Source organism: Eubalaena glacialis, chromosome 9 (assembly GCF_028564815.1).
Source record: "Eubalaena glacialis isolate mEubGla1 chromosome 9, mEubGla1.1.hap2.+ XY, whole genome shotgun sequence".
NCBI classification, from domain to species: domain Eukaryota; kingdom Metazoa; phylum Chordata; class Mammalia; order Artiodactyla; family Balaenidae; genus Eubalaena; species Eubalaena glacialis.
In genome coordinates this window covers 82,948,209-82,965,684 of record NC_083724.1, presented here as the reverse complement: position 1 = coordinate 82,965,684, position 17,476 = coordinate 82,948,209, and the positions used below count along the sequence as shown (strand labels likewise).

Here is a 17,476-nt window from a genome sequence, read left to right as displayed (position 1 = left end):
AGAAAGCTCTAGGGTCAGTCCTTCCACCGAAGCAACCACTGAGCTGAAAAGAGCAATTGGAATCACCTATTTCAGAATTCTGGAACCTAACTGGGCACATAACAATCAGGGGAGTGCTTGATGAAGGCAGAGGATGTTGATCTTTCATAAGAGAACATCATGCATGAACTAGCTACTAGTCAATGCTGTGGGGATGGCAGCCCACATTCCCGGAGTGGCTGGCTGGTGGCAGAGAACCTTGTCCTCCAAATATTGGGGGTTTTACATTTTGGTTGGTCTGGGGGTTCCCTGAGAGATAGGTGCAGATGCTTGCCTTGGTTTTAGCCCTCTTGGGCTGCAGTAGCTTCCACAGTGGCATATATCAGAATATTTAAGGGGACATAACTCTTTTGTGGGAGAGGGGGAGAGAAATCTTTATCAGGTCATTGGCTGACCACAGAAGTAAGAGAACAGAAACCTCAGGGACCACACACAACAAAGAATACACTTGGCAAAACGTATTTGGAAAAGTCAAAATGGACAGCTACAGCCCTTAACAAGTAAATATCTGAAACCCCTAAGGAGTGGAAGAATCAGATTTCCAAAGACACCACATTTTAATACTCAGAATGTATAGTTCTCAACAAAAAATTAACAAAGCATACAAAGAAACAGGGAAGTATGAACCATTCACAGGAAAAAAAAGAATTTGACAAAAACCATCCCTAAGGAAGCCCACACATTGGACATATTAGATGAAGACTTTAAATTAACTGTCTTAAATATGCTCAAAGAGCTGAAGGAAACCATGGGAAAACAACTAAATTCTAGAGCCAAAAATACAATAACCAAAGTGAAAAAATTCACTGAGGGAGTTCAACAACAAATTTGAGAAGGCAGAAGAAAGAATCAGCATACTTGAAGATAAGGCAATTAAAGTTATTGAGTCTGAGGAGCCAGATAAAAAGATAAAGAAATATGAACAAAGTCTGAGAGACCTATGGGATATCATCTAACATACCTCACCACAGGAGTCCCATGAGAGAAAGAACAGAGCAGAAAAACAGTTTTTGAAGAAATAATGGCTGAAAACATCCCAAATCTGATGAAGGCATGAATATACATATCCAAGAAGTTCAAAAAATTCTAAGCAGAATAAACTCAAAGAGATCCATACCAAAACACATTATAGTCAATTTGTGGAAACCCAAAGATAATCTTGAAATTTTGAAAGCAGCAAGAGAGAAGTGACTCACTACGAACAAGGTATTCTCAGTAATATTAACAGTTGATTTCTTCTCTGAAACTATGGAGGCCAGAAAGCAGTGGGATGATATATTTAAAATCTTGAAAGAAAAAACTATCAAACAAGAATTCTGTATCTGGAAAAACCATCCTTCAAGAATTAAGGAAAAATTAAGACATTTCCAGATAAACAAAAGTACAGGAAGTTCATTACCAGTAGACTTGCCTATGAGAAATGCTAAAGGGAATCCTTCAGGATGAAAGGACAGGACAGTAAATGGTAACTTGAAGCAATACAAAAAAATAAAGACCTCTGGCAAAGATAACCACATAGGTAAATATAAAAGATAGTATATTCTATTTTTGGTTTATAACTCCTCTTTTTTTCCTATGAGGATTAAAAGGCATAAATAATAATTATAAATTGATGTTAATGGGTACACAATATATAAAGATGTAATCTGTGACAATAACAATATAAAGGAGGTAGAACTAAGATGTATAGGAGCAGAGTACTATTTGTTTGTACTACTGGAACAAAGTTGGTATTATTCAAACTAGATTATTATAAGTTTAAGATGTTAATTGTAATCTCCAAGGTAACTACTAAGAAAATAACTTAAAAATACACAGAAAAGGAAAAAGAAGGGAATCAAAATGGTACACTAAAAAAAATCAACTGAATACAAAGAAAGGCAGTAATGGAGGAAATGAGGAACAAAATCATATAAGACATACAGAAAACAAATAGCTAAATGACAGAAATAAATCCTTCCTTATAAGTGATTTAAATAAATGAGTCACAAGTATGAAATGTACAGTGTCAATATAATCAATAATTATGTAATATTTTGTATGGTGACAGACGGTAACTAGACTTATTGTGGTGATCATTTTGAAATGTATAGAAATAGTTCCTGCACCAGGAACTAACATAGTGTTGTAGGTCAGTTGTAATTCAAAAACAAACTCATAGAAAAAGAGACTGGATTTGTGGTTACCAGAGCTGGGGGTGTGGGAAGGGGGGATTGGATGAGGGTATTCAAAAGGTACAAAATTTCAGTTATAAGTATTAGGGATGTGATGTACAACATAATTATATTAATTATAATTATATTAATTATGTTGTACATCACATAACTGCATAACACTACTCTATGTTGTATATGAAAGTTGTTAAGAGTAAATCCTAAGAGTTCTCATCACAAAGAAAAAAATTTTTTTCTATTTCTTTAATTTTGTATCTATATGAGATGATGGGTATCCACTAAACTATTTGTGGTAATCATTTCATGATGTATGTAAGTCAAATCATTATGCTGTACACCTTAAACTTATACAGTGCTGTATGTCAATTATATCTCAATGAAACTGGAAGAAAAAAATAAACAACATGAAAAAATAAAGTAAATGAGTTCAACTCTCTAATTAAAAGGCAGAGATTATCAGAATGGATTAAAAAAAAGCATAATCCATCTATATGCTATCTACAAGAGACTAACTTGAGATACAAATACAGAGCTTTAAAGTAAAAGGATGGAAAAAAATATCCCATGCAACTAGTGACCAAAAGAGAGCTATGGTAGCTATATTACTGTCAGATGAAATACACTTTTTGTCAAAAAAGGTTATAAGAGACCAAAAGGACATTATATATTGATAAAATGTTTGATACAGCAAGATACAACAATTATAAACAACTGACAGCCAAGCCTCATAATATATAAAGCAAAAATTGACAGAATCAAAGAGGAGAGTTGACAGTTCTATAATAATAGTTTTAGAATTTAATATCTCACTTTCAATAATGGATAGAATAACCAGACAGAAGATCAAGAAGGAAATAGAGAACTTGAGCAACACTATAAATGATTTAGACCTAATAGATATGCACATCAAAAACACACCAACAACAGGAAAATACATATTCTTCTGAAGTTCATGTGGAATGTTCTCTAGGATAGATGATATGATAGGCCACAAAACAAGTCTAAATAAAATTTTAAGACTGAAATCATACAGAGTATCTTTTCTGATCACAATAGAATAAAACTAGATATAAGTAACAAAAGGAAAAGTGAAAAATTCACAAATATATGGAAATTGAACAACACACTCTAACGATGCATCAAAGAAGAAATCACAAGGCAAATTAGAAAATACTCTGAGACAAATGAAAACAAAAACATAATATACCAAAACTTTCGAGATCCAGTGAAAGCAGTGCTAACAGGAAAATTTATAGCTGTAAATGTCTACATTTAAAAAAGATTTCAGGGACTTCCCTGGTGGTCCAGTGGTAAAGAATCCGCCTTACAATGCAGGGGACACAGGTTCGATCCCTGGTCAGGGAACTAAGATCCCACATGCCGCAGGGCAACTAAGCCCATGCACCACAACTACTGAGCTCGTGCGCCTCAATGAGAGAGTCCGTGTGCCACAAACCACAGAGCCCACGTGCTCTGGACCCCGAGTGCCACAACTACAGAGCCCACGTGCCCTGGAGCCTGCACACCACAACCAGAGAGATAAAACCCACACGCCACAACTAGAGAGAAGCGTGCGCACTGCAATGAAGAGCCCAAGCTGCAACAAAAAGATCCTGCACGCCTCAGCGAAGACCCTGTGTGCCACAACTAAGACCCAACGCAGCCAAATAAATAAATAAATAAATAAATAAATAAATAAATAAAAAGATTTCAAATCAATAACCTAACTGTAGACTTTAAGAGACTAGAAAAAGCCAATAAAACCAAACCCAAAAATAGCAGAAAGAAGGAACTAATACAGATTAAAGCAGAGACAAATGAAATAGAGAATACAAAAAATAGAGAAAAATCAACAAAACAAAAAGATGGTTCTTTGAAAAGATCGACAAAACTGACACACTTGAGGTTAGACTGACTAAGGAAAAAGAAAGAAGATTCAAATTAGTAAAATCAGAAATGAAACTGGGGGCGTTACTACAATTTCATAGACATGAAAAGTGTTATTAGAGGATACTATGAATAACTGTACATCAACAAATTGGGTAATCTAGATGAAATGGATAAAGTCCAGAAACACAAAAATTATCAAAACTTACTCAAGAATAAATAGAAAATCTAAATAGATCTATAACAAGTAAGGAGATTCAATCAGTAATGAAAACATCCCAACAAAGAAAAACCCAGGAACAGATGACTTCACTAGTGAATTCTACCAAATATTTTTTTTCTTCCAAACATTTAAAGAAGAATTAGCATCAATCCTTCTCAAACTCTTCCAAAAAACTGAAGAGGAGGAAACATTCCCTAACTCATTTTATGAGGGCAGCATTACCCTGATACCAAAGCCAGACAAGGACACTACAAGAAAATAAAAGTACAGGTCAATATCCCTGATGAACATAGATGTAAAAAGTCTCAACAAAATACTAGCAAACCAAAGTCAACAGCAGATTAAAAGAGTCATACATGGCGATCAAGTGGGATTTATTCCAGGGATATGAGGATGGTTCAACATCCACAAATCAATCAATGTGATACACCACATTAACAAACTGAAGAATAAAAATCATATGATCATCTCAATAGATGAAGAAAAAGCATTTGGCAAGTTTTAACACCCCTTTATGATAAAAAAAACTCTCAATAAAGTGGGTATAGAAGGAACGTACTTCAACATAATAAAAACCATGTATGACAAGCCTTCAGCTAACATCATACTCAAATGTGAAAAGCTGAAAGCTTTTCTCATATGATTAAGAACAAAAGACGAGTGTTTATTATCACCACTTCTATTCGACTTAGGACTAGAAGTCTTAGCCAGAGCAATTAGGCAAGAAAACTTATATATATACATAAAATCCCAAAGACTTCACCAAAAAACTCTTAGAACTAAGAAACAAATTCAGTAAATTTGCAGAATACAAAATCAACATACAAAAACCAGTTGCATTTCTATACACTAACAGCAAACTATCTGGAAAAAAATTAAGAAACAATCCCATTTACAACAGCATTAATAACAATAAAATACTTAGGAATAAATTTAACCAAGGAGGTGAAAGACCTATACACTGAAAACTATAAGACACTGATGAAAAAAATTGAAGACACAAATAAATGGAAGGATATCCTGTGCTCTTGGATTGGCATATTAATATTGCTAAAATGTCCATAACTACCCAAAGTGATCTACAAATTTAATACAATCACTATCAAAATTCCAATTGCATTTTTTCACAGAAATAGAAAAAATCCTAAAATTCATGTAAAACCACAAAAGACCCCAAATAGCCAGAGTAATTTTGAGAAAGAAAAACCAAGGGGCTTCCCTGGTGGTGCAGTGGTTAAGAATCCGCCGGCCAATGCAGGGGACATGGGTTCGAGCCCTGGCCCGGGAATATCCCACATGCCGCGGAGCAACTAAGCCCATGCGTCACAACTACTGAGCCTGTGCTCTAGAGCTCGCGTGCCACAACTACTGAGCCCGCGTGCCACACTACTGAAGCCCAGGCGCCTAGAGCCCGTGCTCCGCAACAAGAGAAGCCACTGCAATGAGAAGCCCACACACCACAACGAAGAGTAGCCCCCACTCGCCACAACCAGAGAAAGCCCACACACAGCAACAAAGACCCAATGCAGCCAAAAATAAACATTAATTAATTAATTAATTAATTTTTAAAAAGAGAAAAAGAAAAACCAAGCTGGAGGCATCATGCTTCCTGATTTCAAACTATATTACTAAGCTATAGTAATCAAAACAGTATGGTACTGGCATGAAAACAGACACATAGACCAGAAATAGATTACAGAGCCCAGAAATAAACCCATGCATATACGGTCAACCAATCTTTGAAAGGGGATCAAGAGCACAAAATGGGGAAAGGATAGTCTTTTCAAAAAATGGTGTTGGGGCTTCCCTGGTGGCACAGTGGTTAGGAATCCACCTGCTAATGCAGGGGACAAGGGTTCGATCCCTGGTCCGGGAAGATCCCACATGCTGTGGAGCAACTAAGCCCGTGCTGCAACTAGACAAAGCCCATGCACAGCAATGAAGACCCAACTCAGCCAAAAATAAAATAAATTAAGAAAAAAAATGGTGTTGAAAAAAATGGATAGCCACATGTACAAGAATGATACTGGACCCCTACTGTACACCACTCACAAAAATTCAAATTAAAAACTTAAATGTAAGACCTGAAACCATAAAACTCCTAGAAGAAAATACAGAAGAAAATCTCCTTGGCATCAGTCTTGGCAATGATATTTTTGGATATGACAACAAAGGCAGAAATAAACAAGTAGGAGTACATCAAACTAAAAAGCTTTTGTATACTCTTTCCCTGCCTCTGCTGAGTAGCTCAGAGGTGGAGGTTGGGGTACATTCAAGATTCAGTTCCACGCATTACCCACCACCATGGCTGAGGAAGGCACTGGTGCTGGAGGTGCAATGGACGTTAATACTGTTTTGCAAGAGGTGCTGAAGACCACCCTCATCCACAATGGCCTAGCACATGGAATTTGCAAAGCTGCAAAGTGTTAGACCAGTGCCAAGCCCATCTTTGGGTGCCTGCATCCAACTGTGATGAGCCTATGTAAGTCAAGTTGGTGGAGGCCCTCCGTGCTAAACATCAAATCAACCTAATTAAGGTTGACGACAGCAAGAAACTAGGGGCATGGGTAGGACTCTGTAAAACTGACAGAGAGGGAAAACCCTGTAAAGTGGCTGGTTGCAGTTGTGTGGTGGTTAAGGACTATGGCAAAGATTCTCAGGTCAAGGATGTCATCAAGAAGTACTTCAAATGCAAGAAATGAACAAATTAAAGACTTGGCTCTTTAAAATAAATAAATAAATAAGCAAGTTTCTACACAGCAAAAGAAACAATCAACAAAAAGAAAAGGCAACCTAGGGACATAGGAAATAAGAGAAAATATTTACAAACCATATATATGATAAGGGGTTAATACCTAAAATATATAAGGAACTCCTACAACTCAATAGCAAAACAAACAAACAAAAACTCTGACTAAAAACTGGGAAAATGACCTGAATAGATAGTTTTCCAAAGAAGACATACAAACAGCAAATGGGTATACGAAAAGATGCTCAACATCAATAATCATCAGGGAAATGCAAATCAAAACCACAGAGATATCACATCACACCTGTTAGGATAGCTATTATCAAAAAGATAAGGGATAAGAAATGCTGGAAAGGGTGTGGAGAAAATGGGAACACTTTTAAATTGTTGGTGAGAATGTATATTGGTACAGCCATAATGGAAAACAGTATGGAAGTTCCTCAAAAAATTAAAAAAGAAATACCACATGATCCAGCAATCCCACTTCTGGGCATATATCCAAAGGAAATGAAATCACTACCTCAAAGTGATATCTATACTCCCTTGTTCCTTGCATCATTATTCACAAGAGCCAAGATATGGAAACAGCCTAAGTGTCTGTTAACATAATAGATGAATGGATAAAGAAGATATGAGATATATATATACACACAATAGAATATTATGCAGCCATAAGAAAAAGAAGGAAACCCTGCCATTTGTGACAACATGGTTGAACCTGGAGGGCATTATGCTAAGTGAAATAAGTCAGAGAAACACAAATACTGTATAGTATCACTTACATGTGGAATAAAAAAAAAGGTCCAAACACATACAAATAGAGAGTAGAATGGTGGTTGCCAGGGGCTGGGGGTGGGGAAAATGGGGAGATGCCTGTCAAAGGGTACAAACTTTCAGTTATAAAATGAGTAAGTTCTGAGGATCGAACGTACAGCACAGTGATTATAGTTAATAATACTGTATTGTGTACTTGAAATTTGCTAAGAAAGTAGATCTCAAGCATTCTCACTACAAAAAAAAAGGAAAAGGTATAACTATGCGAAGTGATGGAGGTGTTAATTAACTTGACTGTGGTAATTATTTCACAATGTATACATATATCAAATCATCACGTTGTATATTTTAAACATATACACTTTTGTCAATTATACCTCAGTAAAGCTGGGGGAAAAAACATAAGGGGAAATCTTCATGGCCTTGGATTTGGCAATGGTTTCTTAAATATGACACTAAAAACACAGGCAACCGAAGAAAAATAAACTGAATTTTAAAATTTTGTGCATCACATGACACTATCAAGAGAGTAAAAAGATGGAGCTGGAGGAATCAGGCTCCCTGACTTCAGACTATACTACAAAGCTATAGTAATCAAGATAGTATGGTACTGGCACAAAAACAGAAATATAGATCAATGGAACAGGATAGAAAGCCCAGAGATAAACCCACACACCTATAGTCACCTAGTCTATGACAAGGGAGGCAAAAATATACAATGTAGAAAAGACAGACTCTTCAATTAAGTGGTGCTGGGAAAACTGGACAGCTACATGTAAAAGAATGAAATTAGAACACTCCTTAACACCACACACAAAAATAAACTCAAAATGGATTCAAGACCTAAATGTAAGGCCAGACACTATAAAACTCTTAGAGGAAAACATAGGCAGAACACTCTTTGACATAAATCCCAGCAAGATCTTTTTTGACCCACCTCCCAGAGTAATGAAAATAAAAACAAAAATAAACAAATGGGATCTAATGAAACTTAAAAGCTTTTGCACAGCAAAGGGAACCATAAACAAGACGAAAAGATAACCCTCAGAATGGGAGAAAATATTTGCAAATGAAGCAACCGATAAAGGATTAATCTCCAAAACATACAAGCAGCTCATGCAGCTCAATATCAAAAAGACAAGCAACCCAATCCAAAAATGGGCAGAAGACCTAAACAGACATTTCTCCAAAGAAGACATACAGATGGCCAACAAACACATGAAAAGATGCTCAACATCACTAATTATTAGGGAAATGCAAATCAAAACTACAATGAGGTATCACCTCACACGTGTCAGAATGGCCATCATCAAAAAATCTACAAACGATAAATGCTGGAGAGGGTGTGGAGGAAAGGGAATCCTCATGTACTGTTGGTGGGAATGTAAACTGATACAGCCACTATGGAAAACAGTATGGAGACTCCTTAAAAAACTAAAAATAGAACTACCATATGACCCAGCAATCCCACTACTGGGCATATACCCTGAGAAAACCATAATTCAAAAAGATACATGCACCCAAATGTTCATTGCACTATTTACAATAGCCAGGATATGGAAGCAACCTAAATGTCCATCGACAGAGGAATGAATAAAGAAGATGTGGTACATATATACAGTGGAATATTACTCAGCCCTAAAAAGGAACAAAATTGGGTCATTTGCAGAGACGTGGATGGACCCAGAGAGTGTCATACAGAGCGAAGTAAGTCAGAAAGAGAAAAACAAATATCATATATTAACGCATATATGTGGAATCTAGAAAAATGGTATAGACGATCTTATTTGCAAAGCAGAAATAGAGACAGAAACGTAGAGAACAAATGTATGGATACCAAGGTGCAAAGGGAGGTGGGTGGGAGGAATTGGGAGATTGGGATTGACACATATACAAAATTGATACTATGTACAAAATAGACAACTAATGAGAATGTATTGTATAGCACAGGGAACTCTACTTAATGCACTGTGGTGACCTAAATGGGAAGGAAATCCAAAAAAGAGGGGATATATGTGTATGTATAGCTGATTCATTTTGCTGTACAGTAGAAAATAATACAACATTGTAAAGCAACTGTACTCCAATGAAAATTTAAAAAGAGAGTGAAAAGACAACCCACAGAAGGGGAGGAAATATTTGTAAATCATATATTTGATAAGGGTCTATTATCCAGAATGTACAAAGAACTCTTACAATTCATTAGTCAGATTTGTATTTTAGGAACAGTCCTCAGCCTGCTTGAAGGAACAGGAGAGTGTGGAGCCCGGAGTGAAACAAGGAGGCAATCATAGTGTTCCAGAGGAGAGGAGGTAAGGCCTGCACCTAGACAGTGGCTGGGGATAGAAGGAGGGCCTTTCAGGGAGTTCCCTGGTGGTGCAGTGGTTAATAAGACTCCACGCTTCCACTGCAGCGGGCGCAGGTTCGATCCCTGGTCAGGAAACTAAGATCCCGCACGCCACCTGGCACAGCCAAAAAAAATTAAAATTAAAAAAATTCTTAAATTTTAAAAAAAAACAAAGAGAGCCTCTCAGATTCAACTAATATTGAGGAGGTAGACTCAGGCAGCTTGGGGGACTGAATGGCTGTGTGAAGTTTTCATTTCCGCATACTAGTGAGGCTGGTTGCCAGGACAGGATCTGTCTTTCAGGAAGGAAAAGGAGGGAGATCCCTATACTTGCCTGGACAGAGTAGCTGGGGATGGGGGAAGTGAAAGTGTCTGCCTGCATAAATAGGCGGCACACCAGTCCCAGCCCACACACGGACCCCCAGTTTGGAGCTGTCCACCTCTCCTGAGCTCTACCGTGGCCATGGCTCAGTCGCTGATTCTGAGCATCCTTGTCCTAGTCCTGGCCTTCTGCATCCCCCAGACCCAAGGTATCAAGGAGGGAGTTGCCTAGGATGGGGGCAAGGGGCTGGAGAGGCCTGGGTAGGAGCCTCCAAGCAGCCCCTCACTCCCTGTGAACCCCACCTGCAGGCAGTGATGGAGGAGCACAGGACTGTTGCCTCAAGTACAGCCTAAGGAAGATTCCCACCCACGTTGTCCGCAGCTACCGGAAGCAGGAACCAAGCCTGGGTTGCCCCATCCCAGCTATCCTGTAAGTGGGTACAAGGGGGTGGGTGCAGGCTGGCAGCTGAGTGGGAGGGCATGATGGGCAAGACTAAGACAGGCTTGCTAACCCCCGAACCCTAGGTTCTCGCCTCGGAAACGCTCTCAGCCAGAGCTATGTGCAGACCCTAGAAAGGCCTGGGTGCAGCAGCTGATGCAGCGTCTGGACAAGCCACCAGCCCCATGGAAACCAGCCCAGGACTGTAAGAAGGACAAGGGGGCCCCCAAGTCTGGCAAGAAGGGAAAGAGCTCCAAAGGCTGTAAGAGGTAAGGAAGCTAAAGGGACGGGGGGTGGGAAGTGAAGGGGAGCCTTGATCATCCCCTCAAACCCCTCTTCTGCCCTCCCAGGACTGAGACCCCAAAACGGCCATAGCCCAGTGATGAGCCCGGAGCCCAGGAGGTCCCCACCAGTCTCATCAGGGCTTGGAGCCCCAGCCCAAGGGACAAGAAGCGGGCTAGGAGAGAGGGAGGACTCAGGGGCCCCAGAGCAGCCACCCCATGCTGGCCTTGCCTCGCCCCTTCTCCAGCTTCAACCACCCCTCTGCATTCCCACCCTACCCTGCATGGCTGAGCTGCCCACATCAGGCCAGGCCTAGAGAGGCAGAGAAGGGAAAGTCCCATAGGAAATGTGAGAGGTGGCAGCAGGACTGTCCCCTCTGAGGAAAGGTCACCAGGGCCCTGGACCTGACCGTGCTCCACACTGCACCCACCTCTTCTTTGTACATATGATTTATACCTAACTGAATAAACAGCCATTCTGGCCTTCTTCCCAAGTATCTGTTCCTGTGTGTTTGTGTCCACAGAGAAGCCACTGTCACCACAGGGTGGAGTCACACACTCTGGGGTCCCGGCCAAGAGCTCGGGCTGGCAAATTCTATATCTTCACCCACCCCAAGAGTTTCCTTGCTTCCCAGGTGCCCAGACCTGTGGGCAGTAAAAGGGAGGCTGACAGGCAGGGTGGGACCTGGGCTGCCCCTGGTCTCTGAGAAATCCCTGCCAATGAAGAGACAGTGGATCCCAGGCACACGTCCCCAACAGCTCCGCAGGCCTCTGAGACCCTGAAGAGATCCCTTCCCTGATTCCGCCCAGCATTCTCTCACTCCCAGCTTCACCGGGGACTGCCTCCCCTTTCCTTGGGGTCTACTGGAGGGAGGCGGGAGCCTGGGCCTGCCTGTAACACAGGTGAACACAAGTTCTACTGAAACCTGCCCTACGCAGAGTTCCAGCCCTGGGAGCCCTCGAGAGCCCCCACCTCCTCCCAAAGACCCCAGAGGACTCCCTTCCGCCCTGACCAGTGAAGCAGGGTCTATGGCCTCTCCTTATTGTTTGATGGGGCTATGTGCTCTTTATTCCTGAGTTCTCTACTCCTCCCTCAGCTTCCTTCCAGTCGGGAAAGCATCCTCCCCTTCCCTTTTCTCCTTTCTCCCCTAGGTGGGGCCTGGGGCACTTCAGCCCCTTTAACCTCTTGAGGCCAAGGAATAAGTCTCCAATGGCAGAAATTTGGAACCCCAGAACTCAGATGTAAATTAGTCTCCTCTCCAAGAAGACTCCAGTCTGACTTTCCTGTACCTCTCCCTCCCCAGAGCAGAGATCCTCAAATTCCCCGCTTCGCCCTTAGGCTAGGAGAGAGAGGACCATTAGATGGGGCCAGGCCACGTGGGAAAGAAGGGAACAGATCCTGGGAGAGGGGCAAGGAACTAGAGGTGGCTGCCACCACCTTCTCCTTCCAGCGGGGCCTGAGCATGCCACAGCACTTACCGCTTATTATAGTCATTAAAATATTTGCTCTCTGCTCCTTCTGAGTCCAGTGAAGACAGGGGCTGCTCCCTACCTATCGTCATGCAGCAGGTGTGATCTTAGTCTACAAGCTCTGATGTTCAAGATTTACTGCACTTTAAAATGTTCTTTCAGGAGTTCCCTGGCAGTCCAGGGGTTAAGACTCGGCACTTTCACTGCCAGGGCCCGGCTTCAATCCCTGATCAGGGAACTAAAATCCTGCAAGCCGCATGGTATGGCCAAAAAAATAAAATAAAATGTTCTTTCAATGAACCTACTCCAAGCCCCTGCACCAGAGCGCTGGCACTGTTGGGATCCCATCTGCCAAGGGCTGTGCAAAGGTCAAAGAAACAGCAAGGCACAGGAGAGGCTTCCTACGTGCCCTCGACACCATCCCATCATTGGACATCAGTCTCACCAGTGAATGCTGTGGCCCCTGTGTTCCCAGCAGGTATGACTCCCCAGGTCCTAGACTCTCAAACTCTTAGCTCTGTGCCACATTTGAGCCATGGGAGCTCAGCTATGAGAGCCTCCGGGCTTGGACCTAGCTTCCCCAGACATCTCCCCAGAGCCATCTACTCAGGTGGCTTGCTTGCTTCATCCCAGTCAAGGATTAAAGCCCACTGCCCATACTGGCTGGACGTACACACCAATCCCCTCCACAGTCTTAAAGAACTCTCTCCAAAACCCTCCCTCTTCCCAGTCCCTCCTAGGTATAACCTCTACCCAGGTTTGCTTTAGACTTTTACAAAGGCAGAAGGGACTCTAATATCAGGGTGCTACTACTCTCAGCCCTACCAAAACCCTTGCTTGCTCTAAAGAGAAAAGAAAATCATCAGCAAAAAGAGAAAAAAAGGAAAACATAGGCAAAACAAAACAAAACTTCGTATTTCACTAAATTATCCTGCCACACTGCATAGCTGGTATTTGCCTCAAGCCCTGCCCTGAGTAGCATGCAATATAATATCTATCTTATCAGAGAATGAGTCCCTACTCTCCTTTTCTGCCTTCATCTTTGACAATATTGTCCTGTTCTTTCTTCTTTCTGTAAGATCCATAATTCAAAAAAAATCAAATAGTACATATTCATGGTTAAAAAAAATCAAAAAGTACCAAAAGGCTTATTCTGAACAACCATTTCCTGCAACTTTTAACTCTTAAGCTACTTCCTCTAGGACTTAGTGCCATATGTGTAAATACTTTGTTCATACCTCTGTTTCTTCATTTACCTATTTTTAAAGTTACCAACTGAGGGATTTCCCTGGCGGTGCAACGGTTAAGACTCCACGCTCCCAATGCAGGGGGCCCAGGTTCGATCCCTGGTTAGGGAACTAGATCCCACATGCATGCCACAACTAAGAGTTCATATGCCACAACTAAGGAGCTGGCGAGCCACAACTAAGGAGCCCACCTGCCGCAACTAAAACCCGGTGCAACCAAATAAATAAATTTTTTTTTAAAGTTACCTACTGACTTCCTATTATAAAAAGTGGAGATTTAGCTCTCTTATTAACCCTCTTCTCCTGTCACCCTATCCTCTAAATATAGCTATACCACTATATTTAGACAATGATCAGAATTTACATTATGATGACCATGTAAATGTTGTTCACTGCAGAGCAAAGTAGCATACTGTGCTTACTTTCCTTTTGTCACTCAGCTTTTTGTTTTTCTTAAAGATTCAAATTGTTCTTCCTTTTTTTAAAATACATCTACCTTCCCATTATCATAGCCTCAGTATTTTTCAAACACTTCATCATAGGATTAAAGACCTAATGTTTAAAATATATGTTATAGAAGACAATATAGGTGAGGGTGGTTATAACCTTGAGGTAGAAAAAGAACTTCTTAAACATAAAACCATAAAACACAAACCATAGGGGGAAAGATCAACACCACCGAATTCAAAGACAAGTAGGAGTTCAGGGTAAAGATGGCAAATTAAACACATGCATTTATTTTCACTCCTTCTTGAGCCCCAACTAAAACTAAAGTAAGTGTTTCTAAGGACTTCCCTGGTGGTCCAGTGGTTAAGAATCCGCTTTCCAATGCAGGGTACGTGCCTTCGAGCCCTGGTCAGGGAACTAAGATCCCAAATGCCGCGGGGCAACTAAGCCCGCGCTCCACAACTAGAGAGGCTGCGCTCCACAACAAAGACCCAGCGCAGCCAAAAAAATAATAATAATAAAAATAAAATAAATAAAGTAGGGGCTTTCCTGGTGGCACAGTGGTTGAGAGTCTGCCTGCCAATGCAGGGGACACGGGTTCGAGCCCTGGTCTGGGAGGATCCCACATGCCGCGGAGCAGCTGGGCCCTTGAGCCACAATTACTGAGCCTGCGCGTCTGGAGCCTGTGCTCTGCAACAAGAGAGGCCGCGATAGTGAGAGGCCCGTGCACCGCGATGAAGAGTGGCCCCCGCTCGCCGCAACTAGAGAAAGCCCTCGCATAGAAACGAAGACCCAACACAGCCATAAATAAATAAATATTTTAAAAATAAATAAATAAATAAATAAAATAAAATAAAATAAATAAAGTAAATGTTTCTGGTGTGTGTATACATTTGTAAAGGCATCAAATCACAAACACCCAAATGGGAGGGGAGATAAAAGTAACTTTCCAGAAGATTGCTGTTTAGATAAGTAAATATTTCAGTAAAAATAAGTACAAAGCATAAAATGAAATTATAAAGTTGGAGGACTTCCAAATTTACATACAGTAAAAAGAAATATTTTACTGAATACTAGTCTGCCAGTGTTCAACAGTAAGGCAATTAATGGCTTTTACTAGAAATGTGAAAAGAAAAAAATTCCAAAGATCAGTCATCCCCCAAATTTACAAAACCATCATCCCACAAACATGAAAACTCATTGTAATCCCTGGAATTTCCTTTAACAGTAATTACTATCTTCTAACAATGTCACCCTCAGTGCCACTCAGAAAATTACTAATACCATGTTTTCAAATGATTTTAGCACTATCTCTTCCATGAAATGATAACACACCCACACACACTTAAAAATGGTGGGCCAGCTCCTTCTTGTCAGTGTTGCCTCAAAGTCTGAAGCCTTCTGCTTCCCCTGGTTCACTCCTTCTTCGTAAATCCTTTAAGGGCCTCTTTGACACAAATGTAAAGGATGGATGGGGCTAGTAAGAGCTCCCAGAATTACAGCTAATAGAAATGTCTTAACAACCTCAGTCATATGAACTGGAAACTAATTTCAAACTAAGCAACCAGATTTCTTAACACTCCTCTCCCTCCATGGTACCTGGGCCACACTTTCGCTAGCCACTATTTCATTCTTTACTCATCAATCATTAGAGGGACATGATCACCAAGGACAAGATCTTTCTTTTGACATCTTCAAAAATGGGGTACTATGGGGCTACCAGCACAGCACCACTGACATATTTGGCATCTTCTGCCCAGCTTTATGGCACAGGAAGGTCAGAGGGACTGGGTCTATACTTGCTATTTATGAAAGCTCAAAACTAATTTGTTTCCTAGCTTTAATCATTTACCTGTGAAAATGTCTTCAGCTTCAACTGACCTCTTTTGTGAAGTTCTTTTTCTTTGCACGTCCAGGTGTTACTTATCCTTGTATTTGGGGACAAAGTGATGCTATTTTGTTAAAAATCATCAATGTTTCTTTCCTTTGCCATCAATCTTGACCGATGAATTACCCTTTTATGGATGTTGAAATTGCCAAGCCTTTTTCTAATGCCTATATTTGGTATTCTTCTAGCGGTGGCTATTCTGCAGTTCCCCTACAGAGATTGTGTTACCTATGTCAGGAAGCTGAAAACTTCATTTTCTTCAAGAAATCCATTTCCCAGTTGGTGGCAAACAAAAACACCCCAGGGAAACTCTGCTGCCATGTTCTTGAAGACTTTTGCTTAGAGTCATGGATTGTGCTAATAATAAATTTCAATCTAATATTAAATGAATAACCGAACTCCTCCTGTGATTACCTGAGCAGCCGGCGCCAATTTCGGTTCAGAATACCCACAGCGGACGGGTATTAAACTCCACTTGGCCTCATTGCCCAGCTCCGCCAGTAGGAGGCAGCATCGTCGTCGCGGTCCTCGGTCCTCCAAAGGCAAACAGGCTTGTGGGTTGAACACTACTGTTCTCATTTCCTTCATCTTTCTGGGATTTTTTTTTCCCCCTTTATTATTTGTCCTCAAATGTGTCTCATGCTAGACCAGGGGTCTAGAATTTTCCTATGTCCACTGATGAGCAGGACAAACTCGTTTTCCGCCCCTGTCCAGGTGAAAGCACTTCATCCTCCGGCACCGAGCATCGCGCCAGGCACACAGGCTTTCAATAAACCTTGAGCGCCTATGGTTTCAACCTAAAGGTTGAAAGAAACCTTTCTTAGAGTTGGCACCGTAATTACGTGGTTTAAGGAATCAATCGGGTGCGGGTTATTTATGCTGCGAAGGAAGTCCCGGAGGTAATGTGAACTTCCTTCAGCCTTTAAGACAAACATTGCTTCCTGTCTTCCACGTTGGGCGCCCTGGCCTCAGGATAAGCTGGGAATACTTGGGGTGGGGAAGACAAATACTCACGGAAAAACACCGGCCTCCGGCCGCCCATGCGTCCCAGCCTGCCCAGCCGAGTACCCGCGGATTCAGGGGCCCGAGTGGCAGAGATTTGGCGGGACAGCCGCTGTGCTCGGCCCGGGGTAATCGCCGCCCGGGGGCTTCCCGGGCCCACGCCGACCCCAGGTCCTGGGGCTGCGGGT

The 17,476-nt window shown here is 41.3% G+C and overlaps 1 protein-coding gene, 1 long non-coding RNA gene and 1 pseudogene across 2 annotated transcripts in view; 2 read left to right on the top strand and 1 right to left on the bottom strand.

Annotated features, from left to right (window-relative positions):
- Positions 1 to 17,476, bottom strand: part of LOC133097431 (uncharacterized) — a 53,548-nt gene extending 36,072 nt beyond the window's left edge. The window contains exons 1-2 of the long non-coding RNA XR_009702007.1: positions 17,301 to 17,476; positions 16,701 to 17,083 (exon numbers count right to left, since the gene is read on the bottom strand). This is a non-coding gene — a long non-coding RNA (uncharacterized LOC133097431). The remainder of the gene's footprint in view (positions 1 to 16,700; positions 17,084 to 17,300) is intronic.
- On the top strand, positions 6,628 to 7,025 carry LOC133097430 (small ribosomal subunit protein eS12-like; annotated as a pseudogene).
- On the top strand, positions 10,621 to 11,711 carry CCL21 (C-C motif chemokine ligand 21). The gene is made up of 4 exons (XM_061199285.1): positions 10,621 to 10,723; positions 10,824 to 10,944; positions 11,040 to 11,222; positions 11,304 to 11,711. The coding sequence occupies exons 1-4, from the start codon at positions 10,657 to 10,659 to the stop codon at positions 11,326 to 11,328; spliced, it is 396 nt and encodes a 131-aa protein (XP_061055268.1). The 5' UTR covers positions 10,621 to 10,656; the 3' UTR covers positions 11,329 to 11,711.